The sequence below is a fragment of the Schistocerca serialis genome, chromosome 4 (genome assembly GCF_023864345.2).
Source record: "Schistocerca serialis cubense isolate TAMUIC-IGC-003099 chromosome 4, iqSchSeri2.2, whole genome shotgun sequence".
NCBI classification, from domain to species: domain Eukaryota; kingdom Metazoa; phylum Arthropoda; class Insecta; order Orthoptera; family Acrididae; genus Schistocerca; species Schistocerca serialis.
This window is the reverse complement of record NC_064641.1, coordinates 244468892-244480916: the sequence shown is the minus strand read 5'-3', so window position 1 is coordinate 244480916 and position 12025 is coordinate 244468892. Positions and strand designations below refer to the sequence as shown.

Below are 12025 nucleotides of genomic sequence, written 5' to 3'. Positions count from 1 at the left end.
CAAATGTATGTGTGTGTGTGTGTGTGTGTGTGTGTGTGTGAGAGAGAGAGAGAGAGAGAGAGAGAGAGAGAGAGAGAGAGAGAGAGAGAGAGATGGTAGATGTAACTATTTTAGTGGCTGATGTTCTGAAAATTTATGTGCTAAAGCAAAATGAAACAAGTTCTTCAGTGTTTCTAGGTAATGTTTTCTTCCTCTTTCAAGCACAAAGTGGAACTTTCTTTACTAAAAGTTTTTTTCTGAGCTCAAAACTGAGTAAGTTTTTATTGGTTTCTAAAATTTTAAAGAACTGAATAAAAAATAAAATAAAATAAAAACTTGGTATGGATTGCGTAACACACTACTGATTTAATAAAGAAATTTATGCTCGAACAGTCCACGGGTGTACTGCTGGTCCATAGTGTCCAACAGGCACAATATTTCAGGGATCAAACGTGTCGCCATTGTCAGATGCGCTGACGAACACATGGACTGTTCAAGTAAGAAATACACTGGGAGAAACTGAAGAATCACAAAAGAAATTAATACTTCTTTTTACTTTCATTCATATTTGGTTTGCAGAAGCTGATTCGTACATTGCAGCAGCTATTCACAACCAATGGTACTGTCGCAACATGATTGATGACCTCATTTAATGAAGTACAATCTAATGGAATATCCTCTGATTATACAATACTATTTTAAAAATCTTTAACCACCACATCTACAGTGAAACTACATGGGAAATATAAGTAATCCTGAGTGAAAAAAATCTAACATCTAATTTACTATTTCTGTTGTACAACATTTATCTGCGAATATACACGAGAGAAGTTTCTGCTACAACCCTTATGATAGCATAATGCTGAGAGAGCACTAATAATAACTGCATTAAGATCAGCTCTTCAAATGTCATTCATTCACAATTGTAATTTGTTTCTGCGACAATACAACCCAAACATTTGGGTCACTCTGATACTTCTCACAAAACATATAGTATTTGTAAAGGGTGTTCATGATAAGAATAACCTTCCTGAAGTAGTTTTGAAGATTGGAAATTAGCATGTCTCACCTTGTACATAGAATACTAACGAGAGAGGAGTAGTGCAGAGAGAAATAGCACCAAATTCCTCGCCCAGTGCTGCCGACACTACCAGTGCTATGCTTATATGAGAAAGGAAATTTGTAACAGACAATGCAAAGCAGAGAAGCACTGTGACGGACACCATCTTAACTCACTTTAAAATCCAATAAGTACTAACCACAAATCATGGCACAACATTGTATACAGAAATCACATGACACTGCAGTTGTACCAAAACAGTGTGCTTTCTAGCTGAAGTTGGCAGAAATTGAGACCAAGAGAATACCAGCCAATGTAATTCAACTTGTGCCAGATTTCTCTTTACCAGTGGCATCAATGTGAAGAGTCTTCTTATTGTGGAGAGACTGCAGCTGCAAAAATAATACTGACTGGTTGCACAAAAATGTTGAAATATGATGGTGTGATGTCTTACCAGTCTTCATGGTGAGGTTCATCTTCGCTAGAACTGAACAAGTAATACTAAATTCAGCATCCACATCCGACTTTGGTGGACTATTTCTAAAATTAATCTGTGTATAATGGCGATCATCCTTCTTTGATAAATTAAAAGTGAACTGATAGTCTATTGTGAGCTCATCTGCAAAAGCAAACAATTTAAATTTAGAAGCAATTTTACTATGCATAAAATATGATCAGGAACATTTACATATATCTGAATCATAGTCAAGGTTTACAGGAAAGGCTTCTTATCAACAGTTGCAGAAGAAGGGAACATAAATGGTGGAAGAAATGACATTTCTCTTCCATCTGCAATTAGGCTGTGTGGTAGTATGGACTTCTTTGGAATTTAGAAATTGTATATCTCTAATATAAAAATACAATATGCAAAATAATAGACTACTTTTATAATACTTATTATATAATGTACCATTATCTTCACAAAATAGCACACTATCTTTCAAACACCTTGCTGTTATTAGTTTCTTAACATTAAATCGTATTAAAAAGAATACTTTGGAAATTTGACTACGTACAGAAACAAGAGCCTTTATTCGTGGGATCTCCGAGGTAATGATTCTGAGTATCACACCGCTCACAGTGGTCACCGACAATGCCTTTTGTTGTGCAAAAACACTTTCCTGTGTCTGGATGGCATTCAGTGCCCTGATCATTACATTCGCAGGCTGCAAAAGAAAATACAATTGTTACATAAATAAAAAAATCTGCTGTTTGCTCAAGAATAAGAAGGAAAGATACGGGAAATTTTGGCATCCAGATTCAAAGAGAACATTCTACAATATGGTCTTGAATAACGCACCAACACAAATCTCTCAATCTCCTACAAATTATGATTCGTAACAGACAATAGAACATGGGTACATCCAATGAAAGGTTACATGTGTACACAAATTATCTTCAGTCTCTATCGTCATAGCATTCCTTGTTCCCTATCACTATCCAGGTACTTACAATGTTACTTGCAATATATTTGGGCATTTGTGTGTAATAATTATCTGCACTGTACAGTAAAGCATATCACCATGAACCAATGAAAGCTGCCCTTAAATTTTTTTTATACGAGACTGCCACATACATGAAATATATTTGCATCTTTAAAATTAATAATGGAAAGCAGTATTTAATATCTGTGCAGGCATCGGCTAGAAACACAGGCAATGAGCTACTGCCAATGTATTATATGTAACATCCCCCTTCTGTGCCACCGAAGGGCTGTAGCAGACAATGAGTGCTCCAGAGTAACCTTGGTTGATATGTAATTCAAACATTATTATCAACAAATGCGCCGCTTCTGTGATTGCAGACTTGACAAATAAAATAACATGTGAATGACAGAAGCCATACATGGTACGTGATATGAGCCAGGAACTTTCCACAAAAGATTCTGGACACCACGTGATGTTCTGTGGTTTATTAACTATGAACAATTTGTGATCTGGAAAGGGCACATCTGACGTTGAGGAAAGAAGTTATAGTCCTTGAACAGGTGGTCCAAGAGGTAGTAAGTTCATAGTTGGGTCTAGAGTGAGTAATGAGAAACAGGGATTGCCTAGCTAACTCCAAAGCTGCACTGCCCCGCTAAGTCTGCCTGTGTGTTGTTACTGAATATAAGTAGCAGTTAGTTCCTAGCTTAACTTAGTTTTAGTTATGGGTCAACTGAAAGTATTATGTGGGTGACAGTATTCGCTCTTTGTTTTAAGTTCTTAACCTAGTCGTTAGTTGACTAAGTGAACCCAAACATAATGATTGATTGTTATATTAAAATTTGTTATACCAAACCTAGTTGTTCTCTTGAAGCACTTTCAGTATCGCCTTAGTTTCAATCAGGTTCTTCAGCTTTAGCCTTGAGCATTTTAGCTCCTGCTGAACGACTCTGAACCTCTGTTTGCTTACATCTTGAGACGCAGGATGCAATCAGAGGTGAACTTCATGTGTTTGGCTAACTATAGCTCACTGACACAACAAATGTGGCAATAGGTGGTGGTGGTTAGTGTTTAACGTCCCGTCGACAACGAGGTCATTAGAGACGGAGCGCAAGCTCGGGTGAGGGAAGGATTGGGAAGGAAATCGGCCGTGCCCTTTCAAAGGAACCATCCTGGCATTTGCCTGAAACGATTTAGGGAAATCACGGAAAACCTAAATCAGGATGGCTGGAGACGGGATTGAACCGTCATCCTCCCGAATGCGAGTCCAGTGTGCTAACCACTGCGCCACCTCGCTCGGTATCTGGCAATACGCATTGCAGTATAAATTCCACAATGCAATTCATCTGTGCAACAAAGATGAAAGAAGTTATTTTGTTATTATTATTATTAATATTATTTTGTTTTGTTTTAGGACGCAGTAACAAGTAGGGTCATTAGCACCCATGTCAGAACTGTAGAACATGTAGACAAAGAGAGGAGTTGAAAATGCCTACATGTTAATCCCAACCGACAAAAGAGAAGACAGCTAAAAATAGGGATGTGGAGAAAAGTCTTTCAAATACATCATAGAAAAATGGAGGTCCTACACCAGAAATTAAATGGCCTTCGCCATAGTGCTACAACAGATAAAAAGTAAAACACAGTTGACTGCCCGCTCGACATTCGCTAAAACGGCCAATAACTCAGATGGAAAACACAAAGGAGAATGTAAGTGAGTAAAAATTGGCACTTAACAAATGGTGATTGCTAAAAAGACAGCGCCCAATACGCAACCTAGCTAAAATGATCTCCTCACGGCGAGAGGGCTGAGAGGAGGCTGTCCAAGCCACTGGAAGAGGCTTAATGACCCGGAGCTCGTTCCCATGAAGGGAGCACCAGTGGTGACGCCAAAGTGACACCACCTATTGACAGACGGCAACACAAAGATTGTAAGAACTAGTGGACTGATGTACGAGGACAGCAATGTTTGGGAGTAGCGTCAGTGGCCTTGTTTCCTGTCAGACCAACATGACCAGGAAGCCACATAAACATAACAGTGGCTCCATGAAGAGTAAGCAAGTGGCAGCTTTCCTGGACCCGTTGCACTAAGGGATGGACTGTGCACAGCACACAGAGGCTCTGAAGGGCAATCAGAGAGTCAGAGCAGATGACCAATTGAAATGTCTGGGTCACCGGACGTACTGTGTGGCCTGATACTGCTGAGTGGTGTTCCCAAAGCCTATACTGAAAAGTGTCAGCGCCAATAACGAAGGCACACCCGACACCATGGTCAGTCCAAGAGCCATCAGTGTACACAAAGATAAAATTGTGACGTTCCGTGCAAAGGTCATGAAACTGAAGGCAACAGAACGAGGCTGGAGTAGTGTTCTTAGAAAGTGAATGAAGGCCAAGCTGAGCACGGGCCGCCACAGAAGCCAAGGTGGTGAAGGGTCCACACGCACTGGGAAAGTTGCAGATAGTGTGAAGTTATGCTGCCAAAGCAAGAGCTGAAAGCAAACTCCAGGAGGTAACAGAGAAGAGGGATGTGACCCATACTGATGATCTCAGAAGTCATCAAAGAAGGAGGTGTAGGATGGCTGGCCACTCTTAGCAGATAGAGAGAGAAATGGGATGGCAGCTAGAAGAGAGGTGTTTGTCCTTACCGGGCTTAGGTACGGGTGTGACAGTGTCTTCGCAACAGCGTCTGGGAAACGTGCCCTCTGCCCAGATGCAGTTGTCTATGTGAAGCAGAAAGTGCTTGCCCACCAGAGAAAGGTGCTGCAACATCTGACTGTGGACATCGTCTGGCCCTGGAGTGGAGGGTTGGGATGAAGTGAGAGCATGTCCAGCTCCCTCATAGCAAAGGTGGCATTATAGCACTCAGGATTCTGAGAAGAGAAGGGTATCACATGAGCCTCCTCCGCTCGTTCCTGTTGAAGGAAGGCTGGGTGATAGTGGGAGGAGCTCGAAACCACCACAAAATGGCGGCCCAAGGTGTTGGAAAGAGCAACAGGGTCCACTATGACATCATCTGCTACTGTTAGGAAGGAAACTGGGGAGAGGATCTTGGTCCCAGAGAGCCATCTGAGGTTGGCTCACATGACGGAAGAGGGAGTGAAACTGTTAAAAGAACTAGTGAATGAAACCCAGCTAGCTTGTCTGCTATCCTGAAGAATGCAATGACACTGTGCAAGCAACTGTTTATAATGATTGCAATTTGTCATTGTAGGATGATGGTTAAAAACACAGAGCATGTCTCTGTGCACAAATTGCATCGTGGCACAGCTCAGTCCACCAAGGGACCAGGACACGCATGGTAAAGAGGAAGTGCGAGGAATGGAACTTTCTGTGGCATTAAGGATGGAGTTTGTAAGATATTCTACCTGGTCATCATAACTGGGGAAATGTTGTTCATCGAAGGTCGCCAGTGAGGAGTAAAGCCTCCAGTTGGCATTATTAGCTGCCATTTGGGTGTGCATGTAAGTGGGGTAGGAGTCAGCAAATGGATGCCACACTGGAAAGGGTCGCTTGAGTACACGTCAGAGAGAATAGACCACTCGAACAATGGGCAAGCTGGGCAGTACAGAAGGATAGGTCCAAATGGGAGTAGGTGTGTATGGAGTCTAAAAGGAACATTGGTGCTCCTGTGTTATGGTACAGGAGGTCAAGTTGATTGAGAAGGTCAGCCAAGAGGGCACCTCTCAGACAGGTTCTAACAGAACCCCAAACGGGATGGTGCGTATTAAAGTAATTGAGCAGCAGAGAGGGGTGAGGTAGCTGGCCAATAAGCTGGAGGAAGTCTGCCCTGGTGACACTGAATGACAGAGGAATGTAAACGCTACAAAGGGAAAAGGTCATGTGGGGGAAGGAAAAGGTCAACTGTAACGGCTTGTAGGCAGGTAGTCAGGGAGATAGATTGACTATGAATGTCATCCCATATGAGCAGCATGATTCCCTCATGAGATAGAATGCTGTCCTCTGGGGAAGGTCAAAATGGACCAGTAAGAAATATGAGAGCTCAAAGCAGTCTTAAGGACGTAATTTTGTTTCCCAGAGGTAGAGAACAAGTGGACACTGATTCTAAGAGCAGTCATAAATCCTCTTTGTTTGACTGAAGGCCACAAATGTTCCACTTAAGGAGAGTCATAATCGAGGAAAGCAGAGGAGGGAAAAAATGAAGGGGTGTCACCTCGGCAGCTGCTGAGTGTCAGTCTTCAAAGACTCACCACAACAGGGCACAAAGGCTGGAAGATCCTGCTCCATGAGATCTACACAGGAATTGGCATTCTCCCTCTGTTGATCTGCGGAGTCTAGGGCAGAAAACAGGTTGGCAGTGCGCACTGGCGACATGGAGGTCAGCCAGTTGTGGGCATCATGGGATGACACCATCCAAGAGCATCTCCGAGTCGGTGAAGGGAAAGACCGTTCACCTTTGTTTGACGTCTTGGAGCCTTTCCGATAGGCAGAGGAAGACTCAGATGTTTGTTGGCTGGAAGGACATAGCAAGTCTTTGCGGGAGTATTCCTTCTAGTCTTTCCAGCCTGCTGGTTGTTTAGCACGTGACTTTGCCCCGGGAGGTGATGATTTAGTGGCTTGTTGCACAGCTGGATGTGGAGACGGCGATGCTACCATTGTTGTTGTTGTGGTCTTCAATCCTGAGACTGGTTTGATGCAGCTATCCATGCTACTCTATCCTGTGCAAGCTTCTTCATCTCCCAGTACCTACTGCAGCCTAAATCCCTCTGAATCTGCTTAGTGTATTCATCTCTTGATCTCCCTCTATATATAATGGTAAGACAGAGATTTAGGAACCAGATTTTAAATTGTAAGACATTTCCAGGGGCAGATGTGGACTCTGACCACAATCTATTGGTTATGAACTGTGACATGGGGCAATTTCACAACCACAGGTCACATGTCTGATGGTCATGTTTTTCATGGAGCGAGATGTAGCAAGAACTGTACTGTAGTGCCAGATGGTAGAAGCAGGGTTTGCGACTAGCCAACAGCTTGCGAGCGACTGGGTAAGGCAATTTTTCCATTACCAAGATCTCCTGGACAGCCTCTAGATGCATGGGACAATCTTGAGAAGTGGTGGCATGGTAGCCATTGCAGTTGATACAGCAGGGTGAAGGAGGCGGACAATGCCCTCATGCACATCCATACCACAGGTTACACATCTGACCAGGAGTTGACAAGACATCTGAGTGTGGTTGAAATGATGATACTGGTAGCAGTGCATCAGGTTTGGAATGTATGGTCGGACTGTGATAACTTCATATTCTGCTTTCATCTTGGATGGAAACAACACTCTATCAAAGGTGAGAAAAAGAATGCATGTGGGCACTAAGGATGCATCTATCTTCTTCCATCACCCGATGGACGGCAATGACACACTGATCAGAGAGATAGGTTTGGATTTCTATCTCGGTCTGACAATCAAGCAGCCTAGTGTAAATAACACCACAAAAGAATTCAGAGTTCTATGGGTCTTGACATGAACAGGATAGCAAAGGTGCAAGCACTTGTGTAAATGAGAACAGGATTTCACAGGGCCGGCAATTGCATCAACACCTTTCTGAATAAGAAACAGACTTACCGTTGCATAGGACTGACCATCTTCAGTACGTGATACCACGAGCAACCGTGGTGCAGCTGGGAGGGTCTTTGAATTGGGAGCTTCATTCCATTTGTGTTTGGTAGACATAGACTGCAAAGACTGGCTCATTGCGAGAAAATCCTCCACGATTGCCAGCATCTCTGGTGGCACACTCCTTCCAACTGCTGCTGCTGCTGCTGCTGGCCCCCCCCCCCCCCCCCCCCCACCTGCTTTCGGTAATTTTTCACACTGACCAATCTGCAGTCTGGAACAGTAGCAGCTCAGGCAATCACCCCTCCCTAGGCCAGTCTTGTACCAGGGGGTACAAGCGGACCCTGCCTGTCGACCCAAGGCTGGTAATTATGTATTACGCAGTCTCCTGTTACATGTCATGTCAGGCATATGGGACGGCCTTCAGGAGCACATAGGGAGGAAGAAGAAAAAGTGGAGCCTAAAATGCCGAAGTAGAGGAAGGATAGGAGAAGGTGAATGAAGAAAGGAAAAAAGGAATGAAAAACGGAGGTGAGACTGTTCTTATGTCAGCTACTAAAAACGCTGAACATACTAGCAAAAACACCCCAGACATGTTCCCCAAGGGAGGGAAAGAAATAGCAAGAGGATAGACATGCAGTAGGGAAGGGAAAAGATGCTACAAAGGCTGGGGGCCTGTGGTAGCCAAGCACGAAACTCCCAAAGAGTGGAGAGCCCCCCTGAGGAGAGGGAGAGGGAGGTGTGTGTGTGTGTGTGTGTGTGTGTGTGTGTGTGTGGTTGTTGTTGCTGTTATTATGTCTTTTTGGAACTATTTTTTTCTTTCCTAATGGCCTTCTGGCATCAAAGTTAACTCATCCCTCTCACCCCAGTGTCTAAGTTACCTGCCTTTCCTTTCTAACCACCTCCAAGTGTGAGACCTGTGTTCAAATCTCCCTCATAGCCCATTTCTCACCCCCTCCCCAAAAAAAAAAAAAAAAAAAAAAAAAAAAAAAAAAAAAAAAAAAAAAAAAAAAAAAAAAAAAAAAGAACACAACTTTTCATCTGGTTACTGTGTTGTCCTCCCATAGCCTTAGCAATTGTCATACTATACATTGGTTATAGAATATGAGTCATGTGGTAAGAATATATTACCTTAGTGATGACTAGTGAGAGCAGGCGAAATGCCACATACACCTCTCAGAGAAATGAAAACAACAAATAAATGGGTGTGAACTGTGTTACAACAAAATAAAATAAAAAAATCAAGAGTCAAAATTTCCAATACAGAACATAAAACTTACAACATGTGGTATTTGTGCAGAACAAATAGCAGGTGCGTATAGTTGGGGATCCCTTCCTTACACCACACTGTTGGAAATGGATGTTAAACCATGACATACAAACACAAATTTGAATACAGCAAACAGAAACATCAATGACCTGATGGACAGTTTATAATTTTGTGGGAAAAAAAAGAAGAAAACTATAATGAGGCACGAGGGAGATCTGAACACTGATCTCCCCCTTTGCAGTCCAACACTACGACCACATAACCACAATGCTGTGGCTATTCATATTCACTTGATGTTGCACATCTTGAGCTTGGACCATTCACTGTTTCAATTTTGCTTCTTTTTTCACAGTTCGTTACAACTTCTTCCCCTTTTCATGCTTCATCTGTGTTCAGCTTTTGACAGGCTATCCACTGAGCCATCTTATCACTAAATCTGAGGGGTGTGTGATGGGCAGTTTCCCCCATCAGTAGCTACGTCACTTCCAAGTGCACCAAGAATTACATTTTCTGCTCACTAACTTGCTATTTATTATCAAAAAATCTGGTGCAGAATGATCACCGACCGCATCAATAGAAAAGAGGACATGACATATTCATAATTCACAGTCCGCAATAAAGCAATTTCAAAGTTTAAAACATAGCAATTATGGAATACTAATGAATTTTATTTGAATCTGACAGAACGATTATAGGGTGTTTCAAGCTACATACTATGTGCTAAACCACAAATGCATCATCGATGTGTTCTCTGACCCCTACAAACAAAAGAAACAAAACCTTTTAGATGGAAACTCTACCACTACTTGCCATTTTGCCATGAGACGTTGACCCTTTTTACTGGTGGTACCACAAGTGAAGAAAATTTATACTAATCTGAAGACATTCCTTAGTATCCAAGTGATGTCAATATTTCTTTGTGCATCACCTCTGCTTTTCTAGAAACAAAAAACATGGGTACTAAGAAAGAAGGAAGAAAGGAAGATTTGGTTTACCATCCTGTCCTGATTGTGTCAAGGATGGACAAGGAAATTGGTCATGCCCTTTCAAAGGAATCATACCAGCATTTGCTTGGAGCAATTTAGAGAAATCATGGGAAACCTGAATCTGGATGGTCGGACAAGGGTTTGAATCGTCAGCCTCCCAAATGTGAGTCCAGTATGCTAACCACTGCACTACTTTGTTTGGTAAAACATGAGTACTCATGCCAGCACTGCTAGAAGGAATTGGTATTGCCCTCCTCTCACCACTCCTCTTCGCTTGGCAGTCCTAGTATAGTGGAGGGGGAGGCCATTTCTGACAGACACTGTATGAAGTGACAACTTACCATGGTCAAACAGTAATTCCTAGTGTGTTTGGTACGCCACACCCTACTGGATTCAGGGATACAAGACATGTCCTAGAGAATATTTTAACTGCAGATTTACATGTTTTGAATTTTTTACATAATTTATAGTGCTGAAATAATATGAAGGCTGTCACTACATATCATTCTACAAATTGTTACTTACGACTGCATTTTCCTCCATTAACTGGATTTCCATAATAGCCATGCACACATTGCTCACAGTGGGGACCACGTGTAAGGTTGGCACAAGGTTGATTGCAAAGACTTGTTCCATTTGCACAGGTGCTATGGCCATTACACTGACAAGCTATAAACAGGTAAAAATGCAAATATAAATGACAAGTGTAATAATAATAATAATAATAATAATAATAATAATAATAATAATAATAATAATTAATAATAATAATAATAATAAATAATACTAATAATAATGAACGATAATGTATGCATAACACAGTACTTCCCATTATACAGTTGTAAGGCTTTTCCCCGTTCTATTCACAGATGCAGTGGGGGAAGAATGCACTATAGTATTGTGTGTATCTACTAAGTGTGATATTAACTATAGGTCAACTATATCACACATTTTACATTTCCAATAGCATTCTTTCACTGTTACGTATAAAGCCTGCTGCACACCCGACTTAAATAGTTTTCACTGAGCAACTAGGCCCATCTCCTTGTCAGTTATCAACACTAATACCTCTGTGCATGACTGCCTCATTGCTCACAACTAGAGTCTGAAGTCACTGCCGTCAAGTAAGGACTTGTTTACTACACATACTTCCTGAGCTACTCCAGCCGACAGCTTGTCTATTCCCAATTTGTATTGTTTTAGGTCTTGTCTTTGGACTCAAGCACTGACCAAAAACGTGTTTAATTTAATGTTCTACTTTCACTCACTGTCGTCATTTAATTCATAATCCTAGGCAATGCACATGTTGACTTTGACTTCATTAAATCTAAACAAAGTACTGCTGTCCTGTGGAAAACTGTGTGTTAGCTATTGAGAGGATACAAAACACACAATAAATATGGAGTACACCACTTAACAACAATTTAATTTAAAATCTCACATTTCCACAAACCCTACTCTTAAGTAATGAGTAGTAAACCTCTGACAAGCTTTATGTAAAAGAGTCTGCAACACTTTTTCAGAAACAGAAATACAAATATATTGAAGAATATGTATTTAGCCCACATTAAAAGAATTCTTACACAGTGTTGAAAACTAAGTAGGTAACATGATTTGCTGAAATAATGTTTTTGTTATCATAATATGTGGCCATTCTTTGAATTATTCTTCTTTTTTGTGCACAGTACCACAGCTACAATATAGCATCTCAAAATCTGTTCTATCTAACTTATC

At 41.5% G+C, this 12025-nt stretch overlaps 1 protein-coding gene across 1 annotated transcript in view; it reads right to left on the bottom strand.

The window, feature by feature from the left end:
* The window catches only part of LOC126473640 (attractin), a 293725-nt gene that overhangs the window by 99294 nt on the left and 182406 nt on the right, over positions 1-12025 (bottom strand). The window contains exons 16-18 of the mRNA XM_050100828.1: positions 10817-10960; positions 2056-2205; positions 1494-1658 (exon numbers count right to left, since the gene is read on the bottom strand). Of these exons, the coding sequence (XP_049956785.1) occupies positions 1494-1658; positions 2056-2205; positions 10817-10960 (459 nt within the window). The remainder of the gene's footprint in view (positions 1-1493; positions 1659-2055; positions 2206-10816; positions 10961-12025) is intronic.